The sequence below is a fragment of the Chlorocebus sabaeus genome, chromosome 19, assembly GCF_047675955.1.
Source record: "Chlorocebus sabaeus isolate Y175 chromosome 19, mChlSab1.0.hap1, whole genome shotgun sequence".
Lineage (NCBI taxonomy): Eukaryota > Metazoa > Chordata > Mammalia > Primates > Cercopithecidae > Chlorocebus > Chlorocebus sabaeus.
Genome location: NC_132922.1, coordinates 17,438,317 through 17,465,922, shown reverse-complemented (window position 1 = coordinate 17,465,922; position 27,606 = coordinate 17,438,317). Strand labels below are relative to the sequence as shown.

The window sequence follows — 27,606 nt, the reverse complement described above, 5'->3', positions numbered from 1 at the left end:
TAGGGAGGATTCCCTCTTTTTCTATTGATTGGAATAGTTTCAGAAGGAATGGTACCAGCTCCTCCTTGTACCTCTGGTAGAATTCAGCTGTGAATCCATCTGGTCCTGGACTTTTTTTGGTTGGTAGGCTATTAATTATTGCCTCAATTTCAGAGCCTACTATTGGTCTATTCAGGGATTCAACTTCTTCCTGGTTTAGTCTTGGAAGAGTGTAAGTGTCCAGGAAATTATCCATTTCTTCTAGATTTTCCAGTTTATTTGCGTAGAGGTGTTTATAGTATTCTCTGATGGTAGTTTGTATTTCTGTGGGGTCGGTGGTGATATCCCCTTTATCATTTTTAATTGCATCGATTTGATTCTTCTCTCTTTTCTTCTTTATTAGTCTTGCTAGTGGTCTGTCAATTTTGTTGATCTTTTCAAAAAACCAACTCCTGGATTCATTGATTTTTTGGAGGGTTTTTTGTGTCTCTATCTCCTTCAGTTCTGCTCTGATCTTAGTTATTTCTTGCCTTCTGCTAGCTTTCGAATGTGTTTGCTCTTGCTTCTCTAGTTCTTTTAATTGCGATGTTAGAGTGTCAATTTTAGATCTTTCCTGCTTTCTCTTGTGGGCATTTAGTGCTATAAATTTCCCTCTACACACTGCTTTAAATGTGTCCCAGAGATTCTGGTATGTTGTATCTTTGTTCTCATTGGTTTCAAAGAACATCTTTATTTCTGCCTTCATTTCGTTATGTACCCAGTAGTCATTCAGGAGCAGGTTGTTCAGTTTCCATGTAGTTGAGCGGTTTTGATTGAGTTTCTTAGTCCTGAGTTCTAATTTGATTGCACTGTGGTCTGAGAGACAGTTTGTTATAATTTCTGTTCTTGTACATTTGCTGAGGAGTGCTTTACTTCCAATTACGTGGTCAATTTTGGAGTAAGTACGATGTGGTGCTGAGAAGAATGTATATTCTGTTGATTTGGGGTGGAGAGTTCTATAGATGTCTATTAGGTCTGCTTGCTGCAGAGATGAGTTCAATTCCTGGATATCCTTGTTAACTTTCTGTCTCGTTGATCTGTCTAATGTTGACAGTGGAGTGTTGAAGTCTCCCATTATTATTGTATGGGAGTCTAAGTCTCTTTGTAAGTCTCTAAGGACTTGCTTTATGAATCTGGGTGCTCCTGTATTGGGTGCATATATATTTAGGATAGTTAGCTCTTCCTGTTGAATTGATCCCTTTACCATTATGTAATGGCCTTCTTTGTCTCTTTTGATCTTTGATGGTTTAAAGTCTGTTTTATCAGAGACTAGTATTGCAACCCCCGCTTTTTTGTGTTCTCCATTTGCTTGGTAAATCTTCCTCCATCCCTTTATTTTGAGCCTATGTATGTCTCTGCGTGTGAGATGGGTCTCCTGAATACAGCAGACTGATGGGTCTTGACTCTTTATCCAGTTTGCCAGTCTGTGTCTTTTAATTGGAGCATTTAGTCCATTTACATTTAAGGTTAAGATTGTTATGTGTGAACTTGATCCTGCCATTATGATATTAACTGGTGATTTTGCTCGTTAGTTGATGCAGTTTCTTCCTAGCCTTGATGGTCTTTACATTTTGGCATGTTTTTGCAATGGCTGGTACCGGTTGTTCCTTTCCATGTTTAGTGCTTCCTTCAGGGTCTCTTGTAAGGCAGGCCTAGTGGTGACAAAATCTCTAAGCATTTGCTTATCTGTAAAGGATTTTATTTCTCCTTCACTTATGAAACTTAGTTTGGCTGGATATAGAATTCTGGGTTTAAAATTCTTTTCTTTAAGAATGTTGAATATTGGCCCCCACTCTCTTCTGGCTTGAAGAGTTTCTGCCGAGAGATCTGCTGTTAGTCTGATGGGCTTCCCTTTGTGGGTAACCCGACCTTTCTCTCTGGCTGCCCTTAAGATTTTTTCCTTCATTTCAACTTTGGTGAATCTGGCAATTATGTGTCTTGGAGTTGTTCTTCTCGAGGAGTATCTTTGTGGCGTTCTCTGTATTTCCTGGATTTGAATGTTGGCCTGCCCTACTAGGTTGGGGAAGTTCTCCTGGATGGTATCCTGAAGAGTGTTTTCCAACTTGGTTCCATTTTCCCCCTCACTTTCAGGCACCCCAATCAGACGTAGATTTGGTCTTTTTACATAATCCCATACTTCTTGCAGGCTTTGTTCATTTCTTTTTCTTCTTTTTTCTTTTGGTTTCTCTTCTCGCTTCATTTCATTCATTTGATCCTCCATCGCTGACATTCTTTCTTCCAGTTGATCGAGTCGGTTACTGAAGCTTGTGCATTTGTCACGTATTTCTCGTGCCATGGTTTTCGTCTCTTTCATTTCGTTTGTGAGCTTCTCTGCATTAATTACTCTAGCCATCAATTCTTCCACTTTTTTTTCAAGATTTTTAGTTTCTTTGCGCTGGGTACGTAATTCCTCCTTTAGCTCTGAGAAATTTGATGGACTGAAGCCTTCTTCTCTCATCTCGTCGAAGTCATTCTCCGTCCAGCTTTGATCCGTTGCTGGCGATGAGCTGCGCTCCTTTGCCGGGGGAGATGCGCTCTTATTTTTTGAATTTCCAGCTTTTCTGCCCTGCTTTTTCCCCATCTTTGTGGTTTTATCTGCCTCTGGTCTTTGATGATGGTGATGTACTGATGGGGTTTTGGTGTAGGTGTCCTTCCTGTTTGATAGCTTTCCTTCTAACAGTCAGGATCCTCAGCTGTAGGTTGTAGCTGTAGGAGATTGCTTGAGGTCCACTCCAGACCCTGTTTGCCTGGGTATCAGCAGCAGAGGCTGCAGAAGATAGAATATTTCTGAACAGCGAGTGTACCTGTCTGATTCTTGCTTTGGAATCTTCCTCTCAGGGGTGTACTCCACCCTGTGAGGTGTGGGGTGTCAGACTGCCCCTAGTGGGGGATGTCTCCCAGTTAGGCTACTCAGGGGTCAGGGACCCACTTGAGCAGGGAGTCTGTCCCTTCTCAGATCTCAACCTCCGTGTTGGGAGATCCACTGCTCTCTTCAAAGCTGTCAGACAGAGTTGTTTGCGTCTGCAGAGCTGCTGCGTTTGTTATTATTTACTGTGCCCTGTCCCCAGAGGTGGAGTCTACAGAGACAGGCAGGTTTCCTTGAGCTGCTGTGAGCTCCACCCAGTTCGAGCTTCCCAGCAGCTTTGTTTACCTACTTAAGCCTCAGCAATGGCGGGCGCCCCTCCCCCAGCCTCGCTGCTGCCTTGCCGGTAGATCACAGACTGCCGTCCTAGCAATGAGGGAGGCTCCGTGGGTGTGGGACACTCCCAGCCAGGTGTGGGATATGATCTCCTGGTGTGCCTGTCTGCTTAAAGCGCAGTATTGGGGTGGGAGTTACCCGATTTTCCAGGTGTTGTGTGTCTCAGTTCCCCTGGCTAGGAAAAGGGATTCCCTTCCCCCTTGCGCTTTCCAGGTGAGGCAATGCCTCGCCCTGCGTCAGCTCTCGCTGGTCGGGCTGCAGCAGCTGACCAGCACCGATCGTCTGGCACTCCCCAGTGAGATGAACCCAGTACCTCAGTTGAAAATGCAGAAATCGCCGGTCTTCTGTGTCGCTCGCGCTGGGAGTTGGAGACTGGAGCTGTTCCTATTCGGCCATCTTGCTCCGCCCCGTTCCCCCATTTTAAAGAGTCCAATTAGGACATATACTCTGGAAAATGCTGTTGTAGGGTAAAACTTCCAGAGACATCACTTTGCTTCTAGGAATCTTGTTGCTGTGTCTAGCAATAACTGCATCAGAAGTTTATCAGCTATGTGTAACAAAGCCAATGAAGGACAACTGAAATCAATAAAACTCAAGAGTTCAGTTCTGAAAATTAACCATGAGCAAAAAATGGATGAGTGCTGAGGGAAGACAACAGACTCAAGCTTAAGTCATCCAAGGTCCCGTCTGCTTAGCCTGCCATTCTTCGGCATGATCCAAGGACACATGAGGTGAAGGTCAGGTACTTATCTCAGCTGTGCCACCAACTGGTGTTTAGCCTTAGGCAAGTCATTTCCCCTTTGTGTGTCTCTATTTCCCATCTTTGAAATAAGAGAGTTGGCCAGGCGCAGGGGCTCATGCCTGTAATTACAGCACTTTGGGAGGCTGAGGTGGGTGGATCGCTTCAAGTCAGGAGTCTCAGACCAGCCTGGCCAACATGGTGAGACCCGTCTCTACTAAAAATACAAAAATTAGCCGGCGTGGTGGTGTGTGCCAGTAATCCCAGCTACTCGGGAGGCTGAGGCAGGAGGATTGCTTGAACCCAGGAGGCAGAGGATGCAGTGAGCAGGGATCATGCCATTGCATTGTGCCTGGGCAATACAGCAAGACACCAACTCAAAAAGAAAAAGAAAAAAAAAGAAAAGAAAGAAAGAGAAGAGAAGAGAAAAGAAAAGAAGACAGAACAGAGAAGTAGGAAGAATGCCTTTTTATGTGTCTGCCCACCAGCCAAATGGAAACTACTTGCAGAGAATGCTTATACCTTGTTGGTGGGAATGCAGATTAGTACCTCTATGGAAAACAGCATGGAGATTTCTCAAAGAACTAAAAATAGAGCTGCCATTCGATCTAACAATCCTACTACTCAGTATCTACCCAAAGGAAAATACATCATTGTATCAAAAAGAGAGCTATACTTGTGTGTTTACTGCAGCACTATTCACAATAGCAAAGATGCAGAGTCAGCCTAAGTGTCTCTCAATGGATTAATGGAGAAAGAAAATGTGAGGTGTAGGTATATATATGTATGAATACTATTCAGCCGTGAAAAAGAATGAAAACATGGATGGGACTGGAGGCCTTATTTTAAGTGAAATAATCAGAAACAGAAAGCCAAATAACCACATGTTCTCATTTTAAGTGGGAGCTAAATAGTGAGGGCACATGGACGAAGAGTGTGGAATAATAGACATTGGAGACTCTGAAGGGTGGGAGGGTGGGAGAGGGGAGATGGATGAGTAATTACTTAATGGGTACAATGTACATTATTTTGTGTGATGGTTATCCTGAAAGCCCAGACTTCATCACTATGTAATATATCCATGTAACAAAACTGCACTTGTACCACTTAAATTTATACAAAACAGAGGCCTGGCACAGTGGCTCATACCTGTAATTCCAGCACTTTGGGAGGCTGAGACAGGCAGATCACCTGAGACTGGGAGTTCAAGAACCAGCAGGACCAAAATGCAGAAACCCCATCTCTACTAAAAATACAAAATTAGCCGAGTGTGGTGGCCCATGTCTGTAATCCCAGCTACTCAGGAGGCCGAGGCAGGAGAATCGCTTTAACCAGGGAGGCGGAGGTTGAGGGGAGCTGAGATTGCACCATTGCGCTCCAGCCCAGGCAACAAGAGCGAAACACCGTCTCCAAAAAGAAAAAAGATATATACACAAAAGAATAATAGGTTTACTGGAATGTCTCAAAGCCTTGTACTATTTTATGTATTGTCCCTTTTAAATCTTTCCATCTCTTCTATAAAGTCATGAGGATGACTACAGTCATGAGGAAAAGTTCCTAGCTTTTCAGATGAAAAGACTTGGTTAAGGTAAGCTAAAGAACTCAGTGACAGCCTGGCCCAGAGTGGGTACTCTGCCATGTCTGCTGGGGGAATGAGAGATCCCTGCGTACAAGCCACAGGGCAAGAGTCCCAAAGGACAGGCTACTTAAACAGGAGCCAGCTGCCTCATATTTCATCCTGAGGACTCCTTGAGTTTACTGGTCACAGCAGTGTACACAGAGATCATAAAACACTGACAGCCCTTGGACGTAGGTCATGCAATGAAATGAAATCGGCACTGGCCTGAACTGAAAAAGAAGTCTGACTGGAAGCTAGTAATTCGAGATTTTAGATCTTCTCCCCCAAACCAACTGTTTTTTTTCTTCCTTGATCTATCCCAATCCTCCAAAATCAACCTTAACATTCATCATTCTTATTACCCTGTGTTTTCCTTGCCTCATTTTTCACTGTAGTCTGCTTAGCTGTGACATGTTCAGTACGCTGATATATGGTAGCCCCTCATCTTCCCCCAAAGATGTAGAAACTGACACAACTCTAAGTATTATAAAATGTTTCAGTGCTTGAGTTATGGGCTACTCATTTTATGCAAATGCTACAAATTGCCCCTAAGAAGATACATCATTTCCTCCTATGGCTGGCATGTTTTCTCTTGGTTTTTCTCTTCTGCTTTAGGATTTTTCTTTTTAGGTGTACTCAATTCCCAATTTATAAATGGACTGGGGTCTAAAATTCAGCCTCGGAGTCTGTTGTTTAAAATTCAAATGTCCTGTCCGGGTGCGGTGGCTCATGCCTGTAATCCCAGCACTTTGGGAGGCTGAGCCAGGTGGATCATGAGGTCAGGAGTTCAAGACCATCCTGACTAACACGGTGAAACCCCGTCTCTACTAAAAAAAAAAAAAAAAAAAAAAAAAAATAGCTGGGGGTGGTGGCAGGTGCCTGTAGTCCCAGCTACTCGGGAGGCTAAGGTAGGAGAATGGCGTGAACCTGGGAGGCAGAGCTTGAAGTGAGCCAAGATTGCACCACTGCACTCCAGCTTGGTGACAGAGTGAGACTCCATCTCAAAAAACAAAAAAATAAAAAAATAAAAAAAATAAAAAATTAAATAAATAAATAAATAAATAAAGAAATTCAAATGCCCTTTCAAGGATACAGTTCTATTAAGGGTCTCTGTTCTGGAGTTAACCCTCGAAAATCTACTTAATCCAAACAGAGTTCACGCAGAATAGCCCTACACAAGAGGGCTGCATACAGTTCCCACACAATAGTTCTATGTAGTCATTATGTTATATATCATGTTTTCGTTGGAAAATATCTTCTTTTTTTTTTTTTTTTTTTTTTTTTTTTTTTTTGAGACAGAGTCTTGCTCTGTCACCCAGGCTGGAGTGCAGTGGCAGGATCTCGGCTCACTGCAAGCTCCACCTCCCGGATTCATGCCATTCTCCTGCCTCAGCCTCCCAAGTAGCTGGGACTACAGGCGCCCGCCACCACACCCAGGAAATTTTTTGTATTTTTAGTAGAGATGGGGTTTCACCGTGTTAACCAGGATGGTCTCGATCTCCTGACCCCATGATCCGCCTGCCTCAGCCTCCCAAAGTGCTGGGATTACAGGCGTGAGCCACCGCGCCCGGCCGGAAAGTATTTTCAGATAGAAACTCACTGCTGTATCAGACGAAAATGCTGCGGACTTTTGAATCAGACAGATGTGAGTTGGAACCTCAGCTCTGTCATATTTAGCTGCGTGACTGGGCAAGAAAAGTGACTTCACCTGTGTGATCTTTCATTTTCTGACTTATAAAACAAAACAAGATTTACCTTGTGACACTTGGGAAGATTAAGTGAGGCCAGGCCTGGAACACTATTCCCACCCAATCATCCTGGAAAACTCCTTTTCATCTTTTGAGGCCCACAATGAAGCTGTGACAGCTTACTTCTGTAGGGTAAACACACCTGAGAACAGCAACTTAAGCATACCCTTAGAATGACCCTGTGTGGCAGACTCATCTTAACGTGTGCTCTGAGCTAGATAATCTAGGAGTGGCCAACCCAGAGATTCCTTCCTTGTCTCTAAGGAACATCTGAGCCCATATATGGGACCAAAGTCCGGAGTTTTGGGTTAAATGAAGGTTGCCAGTTAAGAGTTCTGTATTAGTCCATTCTCACATTGCTATAAAGAAATCACATCTGTAATCCCTGCACTTTGGGAGGCTGAGGCGGGCAGATCCCTTGAGGTCAGGAGTTTGACACCAGCCTGGCCAACACAGTGGAACTCCGACTGTATTAAAAATACAAAAATTAGCCAGGCGTGGCGACGTGTGCCTGTAGTCCCAGCTACTTGGGAGGCTGAGGGAGGAGAACTGCTTGAACTTGGGAGGTGGAGGTTGTAGTGAGCCAAGACCATGCCACTGCATTCCAGCCTGGGCAACAGAGTGAGGCTGTGTCTCCAAAAACAAAAACAAAAAACCCTCAGAGCTGGTAATTGATAAAGAAAAGAGGTCTGATTGGCTCATGGTTCTGCAGGTTGTACAGGAAGCATGGTGGCATCTGCTTCTGGAGATGCCTCTACTGGAATTTTCCATTACTCATCAGTTAGGTCTCACTAGAGACTTTCCTGAGAGCAGGAACCATGGCTTACTCAGTTCTTGGACTCTAGAAACCCCTAGAGAGAACCATTGGTAGACTCTCTGCTTGCCCTTTCCTGGTCATTAACAACTGATTCTGACCAGAGCTTCATTCCCTAATGGTCCAACAAAGGCGCAAGAACTAGAGCAAAGTTTCACAGAATCTCTCTCATGCTGCTTTCTCTAAACCAGCACACTACAGAGTCTGGTCTCCTAAGAGTTTGTGCTACTGGTAAGTGATAAAAAGATGCTCCCTTGGGCCTTTCCCTTCTCTTCTTAATTTAAGACTCAGCCAGGGAAGGCTGAGTCATCAAGCGTAAGGACTAAAGAGATAAAAATGAAGGTCTCTGAAACACAAAAGAATGAGGTAAAGTCAAGTGTATTTCTATGGACCACTCAAGGGGCATGGCTGAGAATGGGGCAAAGAATAATGGCTTCAATTTTCTCAATAATATAACTGAACCTGGGAGAGGTTAAGTGATTTACTCAAATCCCTCGGTTGGTAAGAAGCAGAACTGTCATCAGAATTTACAAGATTGCTTGGCTCCCAAAGGATATACACTTTTGCCTCTTCAGTGAAAACACCTCTCCCCTCAGAAGTTCTCTTAACCAACCTCTACTTAGCACAAAGTTCTCCATGGACACCTAGGGCAGACTAGATGCCCAAGGCTGGTAAGCCTCTCGCTAGCAGGATGTCAGAGGATGTCTGTTCCTACAAATGGGCTCTATGCTCAGCAAGAGTGAGCTGTGATTGTTACCGAAGGTGTTTTTATATCTTGTAGTTCTAATGCAATTTGAAATCTAATTAGATATTATTTGAGTTCATGGCATGTAACTGTAAAGAATTGCTGTTTCCCTGAAAGGCAAACTAAATGCTTTGCAACAGCTCAGTGAAAAGAAGTCTCTAAACAAATTTGCCTTTGCGTTAGGTGTGGGTGAGACTAAAGAGGGGGGAAAAATAGAACTAACCCAGGACTATCCTCCAATTGTTTTGGAAGAGTCCTTGAGTTCTTGTTTCACTTTGAATGAAAGGACACTGATAACCGTAGAAGATTCATTGGGGTGGTTTATGCAAGTTAATACAGCACTCAATTAGCAGACCAAAAAAACTGGCCTGTGGATGAAAAGAAAGCAAATCAAGGTTAAAATATTTTTATGATTCTTGCTTTAACTGACATTTTCAATCATCTGACCCAGCATGGGGCCCCCGCATTTCCCACAGGTGGGCTGTGCAGGTTGACTTTCCTTTGAAGTAGCAGAGTGTGAGCTGAGGGAGACCAGGAGAGGCGGGATCTCCCTGACTATAGTAGTATCTGCACACATTCCAAGACTCAGAACGGGTGCCTGAAACTATGCAATAGTGCTGTATAATTCCATTTTCACACTGCTGATAAAGACATACCCAAGACTGGGTAATTTATAAAGAAAAAGAGGTTTAAGGGAGAACTCACAGTTTCATGTGGCTGGGGAGGCCTCACAATCATGGTGGAAGGTGAAAGGCATGGCTTAGATTGGCAACAAGCAAGAGAAAGAACGAGACCCAAGTGAAACAGGAAACCCCTTATAAAACCATCAGATCTCGTGAGACTTACTCACTACCATGAGAACTGTATGGGGAAAATCGTCCCCATGATTCAATTACCTCCCACTGGGTTCCTCCCACAACACCTGGGGCTTATGGGAGCTACAAGTCAAGATGAGATTTGGGTGGTGAGACAGCCAAACCATATCAAGTACCTAACCCCACACCACGTTTTCTCCTATATATGCATACTTATGATTAGTTTAATTCATAATTAGGCACAGCAAAAGATGAATAACAATAACATAATAAAACTGAATAATCATAATATGTCAGCACCACTGCTTTTGTACTTTGGGGCCGTGATGAAGTAAAATTAGGGCGACTTGAACACAAGCACTGTGATGCCCAGAGAGTCAATCTGATAACTAAGATGGCTACTAAGTGATTCGCGGGCCAGTAGTGTAGACAGCATGGAGATGCTGGATGAAGGGAAGATTCACCTCCTGGGTGGGACTGAGCGGGATGGGGAGACCCTCTAGGTCCTCTCGGTGCCTGGATATTTCCGTGGAGCCCTCAGGGATGACCTAAGAACTCCGTGTATCCCACCAGGCCAATCTGGGTCTCAGAGTCCTGGTCATAGTGCATCTTTGCTATTTTCATTCTTTTTCCCCGCTTCCTCCCATCTTTTGTTTTTTTTTGAATCCGGTTCCACATTTATGAAGGACCTCCTGTTTGCTGTTTTTTATGTTCCTCCCTTGGGAGTACAACAGCCCCTCTTTACTTGCGGTTTTGCTTTTCTCCACTTCAGTTACCAGCGGTCAACCGCTGCCTGAAAATATTACATGGAAGATTCCAGAAATAATTCATATTTTAAATTGCATGCCATTTTAAGTAGCATGTTTCATGCCACTTTACATAACTCATTTAAGTGAAATAATACAGTATTCGTCCTTTTGTGTTTGGCTTAGGTCACTTAGCATAACGTCCTCAAAGTTCATCCAAGTTATAGCATATGTCAGTTTTTTGTTTTGTTTTGTTTGTTTTTGAGACAGGGTCTCACTCTGTTGCCCAGGCTGGAGTGCAGTGGCACAACCACAACTCACTGCATCCTCTGCCTCCTGGGTTCACGGGAACATCCCACCGCAGCCACCCAAGTAGCTGGGACTACAGGCACACGCCACCACGCTCAGCTAATTTTTGTATTTTTTGTAGAGATGGGGGTCTCACTATGTTGCCCAGGCTGCTCTCAAACTCCTGGGCTCAAGCAATCCACCTGCCTCAGCCTCCCAAATCTCCCAAAAGAGATTACTGGCATGAACCACCACGCCTGGCCTTCAGAATTTCATTCCTTTTCAAGGCCTGCCAAAGTTTTTAGTTGTACTTATTTTTATGGAATTTTTACGTTTTTATTTTTGATATAAAAAGACTTGAGAGTTTAGAAGTCTCCTGTGCCATGCCTGGTCAAGAAATGTCATTTATCAGGAAGACACAGGCCTTCCAAAGCACTACTTCTATCTGTTGTAATTTGCTCACTGATAGCTGAATCTGACTTTCTTTAGAAAGTCATCCACTTCTCCATTTGTGACCAATTACATCCAAGACCCAGATTGTAAGGTATATTCCACTTCAATTTTTCAATATAGTGCCAAAGTGTTTTCCAATTTGGTGTATCCATACACACTCCTATGGGTAACATAAGAGAACACCACTGATCAACTAAGACTTGATAGTATCACTCTTCCAATTTGGTGGCTATAACATTATTTATGATTTTAATAATGTGGTCTTCCTTTTCATTTCCCTGATTAACAGTGAGGCTGTATATCTTTTCATGTGTTTATTGGCCATTTGCCTGACAACCAAGTAAAAGGACTGTTTACATCTTTTACAGATTTATCATTCATTAAGAATTGTTTATATATTTTGTTTACTGCTCTTCTGTCAGTTACATGTGTTGAAATATCTATCTTTTGCTTTTCTCTCTCTCTCTCTTTTTTTTTTTTGAGACGGAGTCTTGCTCTCTTTCCTAGGTGGGAGTGCAGTGGCATGATCTCGGCTCACTGCAACCTCTCCACCTCCCGGACTCAAGCAATTCTCCTGCCTTAGCCTCCCAAGTAGCTGGGACTACAGGCCTGTGCCACCACGCCTGGCTAAGTTTTGTATTTTTAGTAGAGATGGGGTTTCACATGTTGGCCAGGCTGGTCTCGAACTCCTGAGCTCAAGTGAGCCACCTACTGTGGCCTCCCAAAGTGCTGGGATTACAGGTGTGAGCCACTGTGCCTGGCCTGCTTTTCTCTTTTTAACGCCCCTTTGATGGAGTTATTAATATCAATGTGATTGAATTTACGGATTCATTCATTTATGATATGTATTTTTGATGTCTTGTTGAATACATACTTCTCCATTCTGAAGTCTTAAAGCTAGTTTCCCTTTTCATTTAAAAAATAGTTTATTTTAGCCCTTCACTTTTTCTAATCCATCTGGAATTAATTTTGTGCATGGTATGAGACAGAGATCCACTTAAATTTTTTCCATGTGGATAATCAGGTGTCTCAGCACCGTTTATGGGAAACTTAATCATTTATTCAGTGATCAGGTATGTCGCCTCTTCATATACCAAAATACTTTCATAAATGTGTGCGTGCTCTTGCACATTCTCCTCTTTCCAACTGATTAATTGGCACGACCCAGAGCAAATGCTCGCAATAGTTTACTGTAGGTTTTCACTAGTTACTATTTATGAGAAGTTTTATCATGAATGAGCATGTAATTTTGTCAAATAACTTTACTTCATCTGTTTAGATGATTATTTGGTATTTCTCCTTTAATCTATTAACACGCTGAACAACACTTGTGGATTTTTCAATGCTAAATCACTCTTGTCTTTCCTGGAATAAACTCAACTTGGCCATGATATATTATCTATTTTATACATGGCTAGATGTGGTTTGCTAAATATTTTGCTTAAGATTTTTGCATCTACATTCATGTGTGAGACTGGCTTGCAATCCTCCTATCTTGTGAGGTGACTTTGCTCCTCTTTTGCCTTCCGCCATGATTGTGAGGCCTCCCCCGGCTCTGTGGAACTGTGAGTCCGCCATGATTGTGAGGCCTCCCCCGGCCCTGTGGAACTATGAGTCCGCCATGATTGTGAGGCCTCCCCGGCCATGTGGAGCTGTGAGTCAATTACACCTTTTTACTTTATAAATTACCCAGTCTTGGGTGTGTCTTTATTAGTAGCATGATAACAGACTAATACACTTTTTTTTGGTCTGATTTTGGTGTTGATAATATCCTGCTTGTGGAATGGGTTAAAAAGTGTTCCTCTTTTCATATTCTCTAGAAAAGTTTATTTAAAGTTGGAAATGTCCTTGGATTAAAAAAATGAGTAGAACTTATTTCTACTTACTGTCTAGGGGTACTGTTTTCAAAGGTTCAATGGCCATAAGATAATCTAAACTTTATATTTTTTTCTTGAATCGGTTTTGGTAAATAACATATTTCTAGGAATTTGTCCATTTAACAAAAATTCTCAAATTTATTGACATAATGTTCACAATATTCTATATTTTTCACTTCTGCTAATTGATTGAAAGCTCCACCAACTGAGACTGTTTGCTTTAATCTTTGCTGTATATCTAGAACTCAGAAGTCACTTGCTCAAAAACATTGAGAGAATGAGTAAGTGGACCTGGAATTATGCATCCCTATTCACTTCTTGGTGAATTCACTTTCTTTTTTCTTGATGAGTCTCACCATAGATTTTACTGGTCTCTTTCAAATTTTTGACTTTATTGAACCATTTGTTGACCAACTTCAATTATATTTTATTTTATTTGAATTTAATGTTCTGTTTTATTGTGTTTTGTTTTTAGAGACAGAGTCTCATTCTGTTACCCAGGCTATAGTACTATGGTGCAATCATAGTTTACTGCAGTCTGGAACTCTTGGGCTCAAGTAATCCTGCCTCAGTCTCCCTAGGAGCTGGGACTCGAGTAGCTACCACCACTGCCCCACCCCCAATCCTGCATTTATTTATTTTTTTGCAGAGACGGGGGTCTTGCTATGTTGCTGAGGCTGGTCTCAAACTCCTGAACTCAAGGGATCCTCCCATCTCAGCCTCCTGAGTTGCTGGGATTACACGCATGAGCCACCATGCCCGGGTGACTCTCACGTTATATTAATATATCATCTTGATTTGTAAACTTGGCTTATTAATTTTCAACTTTTCTTCTTTTCAATATAAATATTTAAGGATATACCTTTCCCTACATGTTATTTTATCCCACTAATTTTGACATATTATTTTTATTTTCATTTAGGCTCTAAGTAGTTTTCAGTTTAAATTATGATTTCTGTTTAGAACCATGAGTAATGTGAAAATATGTTTTCAATTGTAATCAAATAGATTTTTAAAAATCTTGGCCAGGCACGGTAGCTCACGCCTGTAATCCCAGCACTTTGGGAGGCTGAGTCGGGAGGATCATGAGGTCAGGAGATCGAGACTATCCTGGCTAACACGGTGAAACCCTGTCTCTACTAAAAATACAAAAAATTAGCCGGGTGTGGTCGTGGGTGCCTGTAGTCCCAGCTACTCGGGAGGCTGAGGCAGGACAATGGCGTGAATCCGGGGGGCAGAGCTTGCAGTGAGCCAAGATTGGGCCACTGCACTCCAGGCTGGGCAACAGAGCAACACTCCATCTCAAAAAAAAAAAAAAAAAAAAAAAAAAAAAAAAAAAAATTGTTACTGCCTTCTTATTTAATTTTGCTTTCTTCAGAGAACTATGGTGTAATATCATTCTTTGAAGTGTACTTATGTCTAGTACTTGATTTATTTTTAATTAATGTTCCATATGAGCCTAAGAAGGATGTATACTCTCAGATCACTAGGTGCAAGGTTCCTTATTTGCCCAATAAGTCAAGCATGTTAACTGTGTAGTTTAAATCTTCTATAGTCTTAGTAATTTTTGTCTTTTGATATTTCAACATTTGAAAAAAATATGGGCTGGGTGCGGTGGCTCATACCTGTAATCCCAGCACTTTGGGAGGCCGAGGTGGGTGGATCATCTGAGGTCAAGAGTTTGAGATCAGCCTGGCCAACATGGTGAAACCCTGTCTCTACCAAAAATGCAAAAATTAGCCGGGCATGGTGGAGGACACCTATAGTCCTAGCTACTTGGCAGGCTGAGGCAGGAGAATCGTTTGAACACGGGAGGCGAAGGTTGCAGTGGGCTGAGATCATGCCACTGCACCACAGCCTGGGCAACAGAGCAAGACTCTTTCTCAAAAAAAAAAAAAAAAAAAAAAAAAGGAAAAAATAAAAAAACATGTTAAATATTTCACAGTGAAAATGGACTTATGAATTTCTCCCTGGAGTTCTAATGAGCTCTCTCTGAGAGTGTGTGTGTGTGTGTGTGTGTGTGTGTGTGTGTGGTGTATTTGGACAGATATATACATATACAGGCATAACTTGGAGATATTGTGGGTTTGGTTTCAGACTACTGCAATAAAGTGAATACCACATGAGGCAAGTCACATTTAAAAATTGTGTTTAAACTACACTGTAGTCTGTGAAGTGTACAACAGCATTATGTCTAAAAAAAATGTACTTTAATTAAGAAATACTGTATTTCTAAGAAATGTTAATGATCACCTGGCCTTCAGTGAGTCACAGTCCTTTTGTGGGTGGAGGGTCCTGTCTTGGTGTTGATGGCTGCTGACTGATCAGGGTGGTGGTTGTTGAAGGTTGGGGTGGTTGTGGTAATTTCGTAAAAGAAGGTAACAATGAAGTTTCCCACAAGGATCGACTCTTTCTTTCATGAAAAGTTTCTCTGTGGCAAGTGATGCAGTTTGATAATTTTTACCTACAATAGAACTTCTTTCAAAATTGGAGTCAGTCTTCTCAAATCCTGCCGCTGCTTTGTCAACTAAGTTTATGTAGTATTTTAAATCAGATATAATAATAATGAATATTACCAAAATGTCACAGGAGGAGAGAGACACGAGTCCAAAATCCTGACATTCTCTGATAGGATTTATGGAATTTTCTTTGCTCTCAAGAGATTGATAAGAAATAGAATGGGATTCTCCAACATGAAGATGTGCCAGGTTTTCAGATTCCAGCCAATTACAAGGCTTTCCTCATGCATGTTTTTGGATCAGCAGTCATAACACGGATCATTTGAACTCCCCAAGCTTCTTTTTTCTTGTTTTTTTTTTTTTTTTTTTTTTCCCCAAATTAAGAGTTTGTGATTATATGGATAACACAAAGAGTCTTCTTAGTTCTCTATCTCTACTTTTTTTACTGCCTACTTTAAATCTGTTGACTTTTTTTCCTTTTCTTTTTTTTTTTTTTGAGACAGAGTCTTGATCTGTCGCCCAGACTGGAGTGCGGTGGCACAATCTGGGCTCACTGCAACCTCTGCCTCCAGGGTTCAAGCAATTTGCCTGCCTCAGCCTCCTGAGTAGCTGGGATTACAGGTGCACACCATCACACCTGGCTAATTTTTATATTTTTAGTAGAGACCAGGTTTCCCCATGTTGCCCGAGCTGGTCTTGAATTCCTGATCTCAAGTGATCCACCTGTCTCGGCCTCCCAAAATGCTGGGATTACAGGCGTGAGCCACTGCGCCTGGCCTACATCAGTTGACTTTTCTGCTGGTGTTGAGATAAAATTCAGTGCTTATGGCATTCTAGCCAAGATTAAAACAAAAAAGTGTTAAAGGGCTTTCAAATAAATGGCTTTACATATTAAACAGCTCCACAGTAACCAATAACCTATACATCTTTTGCAAATGTAAATTTGGGTTTGCCTGGCTACCAATTGCTTAGGGTGCTAGAGCAGTTAATTAAGGGGATTGACAGCCTAAAACAATAAAAATTAGATAAGTGATTATGAAGGTTAGGCTCTCAGGTCAAAATCTTGAGGTCAGAGCAGTAATACAAGGTATCTCTTTCCAGCATAAAAACTGTTGTGTCTGCCATACAGAGGCTGTTAAAAAAAAATAGCTGGAAAACAAAACTCTTGTTAAGATGCTTCCCCATAACCATTGACTAGCAAAGGGGATCAGCGAACAAAAGATAAATGTGTTACTAATTCAAGGCCACTGGCGATTTTGTTTTTCTTATACAATTCAGTCAGTCCCAGCTAAAATGTAAACTCATTTGAAGCTGAAGAAAGCAAACAAAAACAGGTAAAAGAGGTTTTTTTAAAAAACCAAACTGCTTTATCCAAAACTTCGATCCATTCAATTGCTTTGATAGCATTCAATTGTTAGCCTTCATTAGATTAGCAATTGAAGCAAATAAAGTTTAGCCATGTAAAAAGGTGCCAGTTTTGTTGGAAACATAATTTGAATCCAATCGTTGTTTTGTAAATGGGTGAATTTGTATTACTATCTCATGGCTAAAATTCTAAAATAAAAGCAGTAAGATCTTTGTGTATGTGTGTCTATGTGTTTAGGTGTGGTTACCAACATGTACAGGTATTATGTTATATAATATGATGTATTTACAAAGTAAAATCTGGAATAGTTGTTATAATAATACATGTTATTATATAACATTATTATATATTATATTGTATGAATAATACACATAACAATGAATATTATGTTAATGAATATAACATAATGAATAATATTCATAAAACATAACATGAATACATGTTATTATGTAACATTTATGTTTTATAATGTTATGTTATATCTACATAGTAAAATCTTAGAAATGTATAATAAAATGTATAATGAAATATGTTCATAGTATATTATTCATATAACAATGTGAATACCTGTTATATAACATGTTATATGAATAATACATACTATATAACATATTATGTTATATAATATATGTTATGCTATAATCTACATAGTAAAATGTGGAACAGTTGGTCAAAAAAAATCTAAGAAATTTTATTTTGATTGGCTTAGATGAATTATCACACATATAAAATACATAGTAATTAACCCAAATGCCTTTTAGTTCCTGTGACTTAAATAAAACTTTGATAAACAAGTTGGTTTTTAAATCACTGGTAAAGTAAAAATACAAATATCTTCAAAACTGGCAGCACACATTTTTGCTGGGTTTTGTATTTGTTTCTGCTACATGTTTTAAAGTCATGAAATATGAACTCAACTTGAAAACAGAATAATCTTTGTGTAACTCTTTGATAAGTAGGGCTAATTTAATATTATTGGTTTAATAAAAACAGTTGTAGCTTCTGAGTTATACGCAAAATACTCATGTATTTTACTTTCAGGTTCTTACTTAAGCAAATACCTGGTATTCACAAAATACAAAAATGGTTAACAGTAATATAACTTGAAATGATGATTCGCTTTGTGTAGTATTTCAGTTTTCATAAGCAATGTAGGTGAATTGTTAAAAATAAGTAAATTAGGTAAATGTAAATGGAGTAAATGTTTATAAAATAAACATTCGGAATAAATGGAATGTGGAATAAATGTTTATAAAATAACTTTTCATATACTTTAAAATCATAAGGTTATGCTATGTTATAATAAATAATAAACACTCATCAAATGTCTGGGTCATTTCCATAAAAATAAGAACAAATTGTTGAATATAAATAAATAAAAGTTGTTTTTGGCTTCTTAAATATATTTGAGTCTATTAAAACATGTTTCTAAAAATTATGAAATGATTCTTATTATAAAATGCTGACATGTGACAAAGAATTCAAAATTTTGGCTTCCTAGATTTTCACTAGAAATTCAGGTTACTAAGAATAAAATCCTAATTAATTTATATATAATTCTGTATACAAAGTGTATTAATCCATTTTCATGCTACTGTTAAAAACATATCTGAGACTGGGTAATTGATAAAGAAAAAGAGGTTTAAGGGACTCACAGTTCCACGTGGTTGAGGAGGCCTCCCAATCAAGGTGGAAGGCAAAAGGCAAGTCTTACATGGCAGCAGGAAAGACAGAGTGACAGCCAAGCAATAAGGGAAATCTCTTATAAAACCATCAGATCTCGTGAGACTTATTCACTACCATGAGAAGTTTATGAGGGAAACTGCTCCCATGATTCAATTATCTCCCACCAGGTCCCTCCCACAACATGTGGGAATTACGGGAGCTACAATTCAAGACGAGATTTGGGTGGGGACACAGCCAAACCATATCACAAAGTATACCAAAATAAGATGTGTTTTTGATGAGCAAAATTACAATGCATAAAAAATACATTCCTTATTGAGAAAATAGAATAATTTTGTCCAGTTCAGAGGTTACTTAAAGGTTGCCTTGAAAAGTAAATTTAAAAAAGAAATAGAAACAAGATAGGAATCAGTAAGCAGGAGAGTAATGTGAAGAAAGTTATGGATATAAGGATATATTTTTGGTAAGGACAGTTAAAAAGAAAGAATTTTCTATGAGAAAGAATCTTATTTGGTAAATTTTTGTCTTAAAGTAAAATGACTGGTTATTTAATAAAGAGAAAGTAAATAACACAGCAGAAAGCTTAAGCATGTTGTGAAAGGTCTGAGTAAGTCATGATAAAGTTTGTAAAGGATGAATTTATAAAAGAAATTGCATGTGTGATCCAGTTGCCTGTAATTAGAAGGGAATTGTTTCTAAGTCTTCCTAAAGATTGAGCTTTGCTATCAACAAAATACATTAAAACAAAACTAAAAATTTCATCCCCTATGTTAGAACAAGGTTTTCTTGAGGTACTGATCTGCTCTTAGTAAAACCCCAAGAGATTATAATTTTTAATTCTGAAATCTGTTTAACTGCCATCTTCTGAAGAGCAGTTTCTATTTCTGCAAAATTTCTTCCTGAGATATATTTAATTTCCCCAGTTTCAGGTCAGAACTGCTGTCTTCTTCACACGTATAATCCAGCACTTTGGGAGGTCAAAGCAGGTGGATCACCTGAGGTCAGGAGTTTGAGACCAGCTTGGCCAACAAGGCAAAACTCCATCTCTACTAAAAATACAAATTTTAGCCAGGCGTGGTAGCACATGCCTGTAATCCCAGCTACTCAGGAGGCTGAGACAGGAAAATCGCTTGAACCTGGGAGATGGAGGCTGCAGTGAGCTGCAATCGTGCCACTGCACTCCAGTCTGGGCAACAGAGCAAGACACCATCTCAAAAAAAAAAAAAAAAAAAAAAAAAAAAAAAAAAAAAAAAAAAAAAAAGAAAAGAAAAAAAGAAAAAGAAATGCTGTCTTCTTCATTTAGAATGGTAATTTCACTTCCTGAGGTAGAGTTTTCCTCTGGAAGCTTTTCAGATTCATATCTCAGAAGTTCAACTTTTGCTGTATCTTGCTGCATGTGATTTTCAGGTCTTACATCATTGCCTTCTGCTCGTCCTCTTTCTACCATTGAAAAGGCCTGGGATAACTCTTTCCTTTAAGTTTTTCATTCCTTCCTGTAACTTCCCACCCCTACCCCCACCCCCACCCCCACCCCCACTCCCACCCCCCACCACCTGTTCTAACTCTGCTGTTATGGCTTGTCCATTAAATGTTTATCTTGGGCCAGGTGTGGTGGCTCACACCTGTAATCCCAGCACTTTGGGAGGCAGAGGTGGGCTGATCATGAGGTCAGGAGATCAAGATCATCCTGGCTAACATGGTGAAACCCCATCTCTACTAAAAACACAAAATATTAGCCAGTGTGGTGGCATGCACCTGTAGTCCCAGCTACTTGGGAGGCTGAGGCAGGAGAATCGCTTGAACCCGGGAGGCGGAGGTTGCAGTGAGCCGAGACTGTGCCACTGCACTCCAGCCTGGGGACAGAGCGAGACTGTCTCAAAAACAAACAACAAAAAAGTTTATCTTGAAGGTCTAAAAAGGCAATGTTTTCACCAGTATACCTTGATTTTGTACCCTTGCCTTTTCTTGACATGTCTGAATTATCCCATGTAACCAAGAAACTTCCCATGCTATTACTAAGGGCCATGTATTCCCCTGCTCAAGGTGCTAGTTTTCTTGTTTACATTCCTGTATAATATGGTCTACACTCATAACCTTGGACCCATTCCTTCTGTGTCAGATTAAACTCAAGTACCCTTTTCATCAGGTCGACTACCTGGTTATCTATTATACATTGGCTTCTCATAAGGAGAAGCAATCAACCTGCAGAAGTTGTTTTTCACCTTTTTAGTAATTGGCCTAAGAAACAAACATTTTATATGTTATCAATATAATTTCCTGTGTTATCTTTCTTCAGTATTTGATTACTTAGGAAAATGGAGTTTTGAAAGCACTAAGCTTCCACGTAAGTTTCCGTATTGTCTTTTGATAATCGCTCTGGTTACATGAATGACTATTACTTCACAGTAACTTCTCATCAAGTGCTTTCAACCTTTTAAAATCTTTGGCAGGTTTCCCTGAATCAAAATTCTAACTTAAGTTTTATTGACCTGAAATCAACTTTTGGATTTTCCAGAAGGACCTCTGGAGAGTCTCAAAGAATGTATCTCTTATCTTATAGAAATATTAAATGATTAGTCTTATTTTGTGAACTGCATGCTAAATGCTATCAAATAATAAGTGATGCCAGATATTTGCATTACATTTATGGGTATGTACCCAAATTATATAAAATTCTTAAAAATCTAATATGACATTAGTTAAAATTCTAGACATGATGTCATGTGGCACAAAAATAACTAAATTTCCATGTTAATTGCTTATTATAATGAACTCCCATCAGATTTTTAGCCATGGGTATTCTAAGTTTTTATTCACAGCTATTGTTTTGAATTCTTCTTTAAAGGCATTTGCAAGCAAATTTATGGAAGCGACTCCAACAAATACTCCTAGATATAGGTTAATAACTTTAAGATCAATGGACTAAATGCAAATGTTTGAGAACTCTAATGAAGAAACATGAATTCATGAAACTACTAACCAAGCTCAAGCAGAACAAAAATAAACTGCATGAGATTAAGTAACTGATAATGTTTTTGACTTTTATTTAAAACACGGTTAGTTCTTCACTTAAATGTTTTGTTTTCCAGACTGAAGGAAATTTTCTTCCCTAAGCTATCTATAGTACACAACAATTTGGTACACTATACATTTGTGAACAAGGTAGAAGCATTTCCTTTTTCTTCCAATTTTATCTCTCCAAAGTTTGGAGAGTTTTTGTGAGTATTCTTATTTTTATGGCAATATGGTTATTTGTACAAGTTCAATAACATTTGCTCTCTCCACTTGCCACAGTGGCTCATGTCTGTAAGCCAGGTGGGCAGATCACTTGAGGCTAGGAGTTTGAGACCAGCCTGGCATACATGGTGAAACCCTGTCTCTGCTAAAAATACAAAAAAAAAAGAAAAAAAAAAGAAAAAAAAAATTAGCTGGGTGAGGTGGCACATGCCTGTAAAGCCCAGCTACTCAGGAGGCTGAGGCATGAGAATCATGTGAACCCGGGAGGTGAAGATTGCAGTGAGCCAAGATTGTGCCACTGCACTCTGGCCTGGGTGACAGAGTGAGACTCCATTTAAAAAAAAAAAAAAATTACCCTCTCTTTATAGCAGGATACAATGGAAACAATTTGTTATATTATCAAGGCTTTGACTGAAATGTCATATCCGAGAATATGTATAAACTGCCTGACTTCTAGGGTTCTCAGCCTTATAGTAAATGAATAAAAATTATCAATTCCTGGCAGGTCCAGGAATCTTAGGACTGTAAGTATAACCTAAAGTCTGTCTTGGGTTATCTTATTAACCTCAAGAAGTTTTTATTTATGTTTATTATTTTTTTTTTGAGACATGGTTTCTCTTTGTCACCCATGCTGGAGTACAGTGGCACAATCACAGCTCACTGTAACCTCAAACTTCTGGGGTGAAGCAATTCTCCCACCTCAACCTCCCCAGTAGCTAGAACTACAGGCACTTGCCACCAGCTTAGCTTCAAAAGGTTGTTAGATCTGAGATTACTCTGTGGTTAAATCACTATTCTTGCAGGCAATATTTGATAAAAACTAAATTTATTTTAGAAACAAATTTGTCTTACTCTATTTTTGGAAAAGTCAATATCACTGTAGGAGGAAAAAGTTATGTTTCTTTTCTTTTTTTTCTTCCAGAAATATTTTAATAAAAATTGATCATTTCCAAGAAACACTCACTGCATGCCCATCAATAAAAGAGAACCACAACAAAATAGAAAATTTACCATATGGCTATGATTTAAAGAAAAAAATGCAGACATGAGTTATGTTGCTAAAGAAAAGCTAGAATACAACTGTTATTAGATGATAGCTGTGTGCACTGTTCTCAAGTTCTTATTTGCCTATAGAGCAATTTGCTATTTGTTATTTGCCTATAGAACTCTTCTAAATTTCTACAATCCTCCTTTCTTCCATGCAGTTACCAAAAATGGCAATTTCTGTGTTTTGGAAGCCCTATAAGCTGAAACTAGATGAATTTTAAGAAATAAGTCTCATGCCTGATGTCTAGGCCACACAAAGTTCACTAAACTGCCCGATGCCATTACCAGAGACATTCAAACTGCAAACCAGGATGAGAGTTGATTGTTTCCATGCTGTAGATAGCTTTTTTCAAGATGTCAGAACAAGACTCTATGTCATAATGATATAGTAATACCCACCTTTTTCACTTGGTAGGTTAATGGTCATTTTGTTTATTTAATTGGTTGTCTTTAAAGCCTAGGTTTATTGCTCAAAGTCCCTATGCAAATTGTTCTTGTCACATCACTATTAATTTTACTTTGCATTTTCTTCTTTAATTTTGTATCTGTTACTTGTTCAAGTTTTTTATGAAGTACAAATCCTAACAGTATAATGCTAACCCAGCACTTTGAGATGGTAACATAGGCCTATGGAACAGACAAAATTGAACTTAATTACAGACTCCAAGTAGACAGCCAGGGAACACCCTGCTTAAACTTCCTCAAGCTTAAACTTAAGCTCAAATGTGGTTAAAAAGGTTTTGACATTGACTCCTAGCTGTCATTCATTCTCTCCAATATGAAACAAGACCAGAAACCTGGGAGAGGTCCATCCTGGCACTGAAAGACATGAAAAACTAACTAAAGGATGATTGATCAGTGACACTTTTGGAGAAACATCTTGATCAAAAGGGTGAAATGTGAATGTTGCCAAAATAAAAATGGAGTCATTTGTGTTAACAAAACCCTGACAAACAGAACCAGGAAGGCCACGGAGACAGGCTTTTCAGCCATAAGTGTCTGGTAACGAGAATGATCACAAAAGACTCCGTAAAAACCACAATCTTGCACAAATGCCATCGTAACTTTACACACACAAAATAAAAACTTTGGCAGGCATGTCTGCCCAGCAACTGCCTGTCCAGTCTTGGACTGGTGTCAACTTTGTTACTGATCCTTTGGCCAAAGATAATTATGTCCAATTATAAAAGCCTCTTCATTTTTCCCTTAAAAACCTTTCTCTTCTTTTACTTCCCTGGGTATGCACATAGTTTGCTATGGCATGTATATTCTCATTGCAATGCACTATTCCAGAATAAATATAATTTTCTTTTAGAGAGAATCTCTTCGCTATTAAGGCTGACAATACTTTATAAGTTTCTTTGCATGTTTGCAGAAAATTCTCTTTGTTATCTTATGCTTAAAAGATTATTCTTATAGGTATACAACCTCTTATTGTTTCTTGGCATACTGCCTCACTTCCAATTTTCTCTATTATCTCCTTCTGATAGTCCAATGAGACATATCCCAATTTCTTTGCTTCTTTCTCAGTTTTTCTCTCTCTCTTTCATTCTGTGTTGAATTTTGGGTAATTTCTTATACCTCTTCTAGTTCACTAATTCTCTCTTCAACTGTGTTTAAGCTATTGCTTAACATATCCATTTAATTTCAATAATTATATCTTTCACTTCTAAAAATACTATTTAATCCAAAAGGGCTATTCATTTTTTTGAGAATCTACTATTCCTTCATCCTACTTTCAATATTCATTTTTTATTCCTATATGTAAATAAAAATACTTATGTTTTATATCGGTAAGTCTAATATTTGCAGTCTTTCAGATTTAACTCCAGTCTTCAGTTTTTGCACTTTCTCAGGGTAGCCTACTTCCTTATGTGTTTTTTGATTCCTAACTGAGAACCTTGCTTTCCTTGTAACTTCCCCTAAAAAATTTTGAAGACTTGTTTTTAAGAATATTCTTCTAGATCAGATTTATTAGTTTCTGCCAGGTACCTGGCAAATTTTTTACTTTTTTCTTTCCATTTTTGCTCCCACACATGTAATTTCAGCCCCCGAAATAATATAGGCATAGACTTAAAATAAAATCTCAAAGGAAACATTTCCCCCTTATTCTACCTAAAACCAAGGATGAAACAGACAACAACCTCTACTGTCTTCTTCTACACTCTGAGTTTTATTAACTGTTTATCCACTGAGGATAATACTCTTTATGGATCCTGATTTTATGTGAGGCCTTTATGTGAGGTCTTTCTTCCTGCGGGCCTAAGGTCCTATGTATAGTATGTCAACAGAATAATTCTATGTTTTGCCTGTTGGCCTATTGTCCCTCTGTAACCCATGATAGCATTCCCTTGTTTGCACTATAAATTATACAGTTACCTATTGAGAAAAACCACTGTTTTTCTATACTCTCACATAGAAGACTTCTGATGCCGGATATTGTGGGGTTATTTTCCTACAATGACCAGTTCTCCAACACTAGCTGGGTCCCCATACTTTAATACAACAGTGACACTACCTCCTTGAAAAAGCATCAGACGCTATGGGTTAGTGGCTTAGTCCCATGAGGTGGCCCACTTCAGATGCCAGTTGCAAGTCCCGGCCTTCTGTCCTCTGACAGATTTGCTGTAAATCAAGGATTCCTATGATCCCCTCCTTGGGTTCCATAATTTACTAGAATGGCTCCTGAAACTCTGGAAAACACTTACATTTACCAGTTTATTATCAGTAATGGAACCTGGGAACAGTCAGAGAGAAGAGGTACATAGGGCAAAGTATGGGGGTGTGGGGTGAGGCGGGTATGGAGCTTCCATGCCCTCTCTGGGCACATCACCCTCCAGCAACAATAGTGTTCACCAACCCAGAAGTTCATCAAATCTTGTTATTAAAGAGAATTTAAAGAGCTTGATTTCTAGCACACCCTCCTGCCTCTCGCCTGGAAAGGCGAGCTACAACAATATTGGAGGGAAGAGCTTCATGGACAAACCTGTTAATTAAGATATAATTTATATTTATGAAAATTTGAAAACAACTAAGGTCAAGGGAGTGGCTAGGTAATAGTCTATTAACTGTTGGATATAATGTTCATTAACACCATGTGGCTGACCCAGAAAACGCTTATGATATGAAACAAATGAAAAGCAGAAAACCACATTTAACATGCATTATGACGTAAATAAGATATAATATCCACATGGGGACATGGATCAGAAGCCAAGTAGAAAAGACTAATTTATTAGAAAAGCCAGCTTTGCAATCCTTTTTCCTTTTTAGAACTTGCAATGGATATAAACTTCATATGAAACAAACTCTTTAAGGATGCATGTATCTAAATCCTCCGTGATACAACCTGAGAGGCAAATGACCTTGCTGTCAGACAGGCCTGTGTTGAAATCTTCGTTCTGTGTGAATAGTTCTGTGAATAGTTGTGGTCAATTCTTTACTCCTTCCACTGTAGGGAGGAAATTCTGACACACACCTTAACTCACACTCCTTACTCAAAGTAATCATACGGGATCAGCTATATGGTTACTTTGGCCAATGAGGGATGTTAGCAACCATGACTCAGAGTTGTCTCCTGTGTATTAAGGCTTCCTCTGCCACCTCTGCCTCACCATGAGAAGACACCACACTGGCCTGCTGAAGGGACAGAGGACACACTAGAGGACAGCCAAGTTGCCCCAGTCACCAGCTGTCCCATCTGAAGCAGACCACGGATACTCTGTTAAAGTAGTAAAAAAACGAACCATCCAACCAGCCTATAAACTCATCAACTATATAAATGGTTGCTGATTTAGGCCACTATCAGAAAGTTTGTTATGCAGCATTATCTATAGCAGTAGATGACTAATACACCCTGTCTTCTTCCTCTTTCTATAGCCTGGTCCATCCACAGTGTTTGGTACCTACAGAGTGGTGATGAAGGCTTTTTCTGTCATTGTCCCCCCTCTGTGAGGAAGAATGAGACATTTATGCTTGCATCTCCCCCACTCACACACCCACACCTGTCACAGCACTTGTCCTTTTTTAAATACCTACTTCTTTGCACATTTCTCTCCTCCTCCAAGTCATACATGAGTTGGAAGCAGGTTAGTTATTCACATCCACATCTACAGCACCTGGCAGAGCAGGCCCTCAATAAATGTTTTTGCTTGAGTTGAATGAATAGATTTGGGGAGCTGACATGAACCAAAAGAGCCAGCAGCAGATGGTAAGAATAATAACCACACAAGCTGGTTCTTACGCCAGGAGGCTTCAGGCTTTCCAGAAAGCCCAAATAAGGGTGGAAAAAACCCAACACCCCACAAAGATGAAAAGCATACTTGTTCTGGTCTCCTGTGCCCTTATCTCTCCCACCACATTGCACATAAATCTCCTCGCCATCCATGCCCCTGAGAGGTCCCCTCAGCCCACCTCACCCTACCTCCGGGGATGTGCCTGTGTTGACCCTACCTTTAGATCAGACACGTCTCTGTAACACTGCTCGGAGCGGGTGTGGTCCGACAGCTGCACATTCCAGAAGCAGGGGAGCTGGTACACAAGGAACGGGTTTTGTTTGATGACGGCATTGAAAATATCCTGGGGGATGAAAGCCAAAGACACAGTCAAGACAATCGGATGGTCCAGCTGCCCATTCTGGCTCTCAAGGCACTGCATCCCCTGTGATAGGGCTTCTCTTGAACCGCCTGCTCTGAACACAGGCTGGCTCGCACTGTGGGGCATCTCTCTTGCCTGTTATCTCTAGGAACCAA

At 39.8% G+C, this 27,606-nt stretch overlaps 1 protein-coding gene across 6 annotated transcripts in view; it reads right to left on the bottom strand.

The window, feature by feature from the left end:
• The window catches only part of LARGE1 (LARGE xylosyl- and glucuronyltransferase 1), a 629,905-nt gene that overhangs the window by 74,151 nt on the left and 528,148 nt on the right, over positions 1-27,606 (bottom strand). For all 6 annotated transcript variants that reach the window (XM_038007533.2, XM_007975582.3, XM_073006774.1 and 3 more), the window contains exon 9: positions 27,308-27,433. In XM_038007533.2, the coding sequence (XP_037863461.1) occupies positions 27,308-27,433 (126 nt within the window). The remainder of the gene's footprint in view (positions 1-27,307; positions 27,434-27,606) is intronic.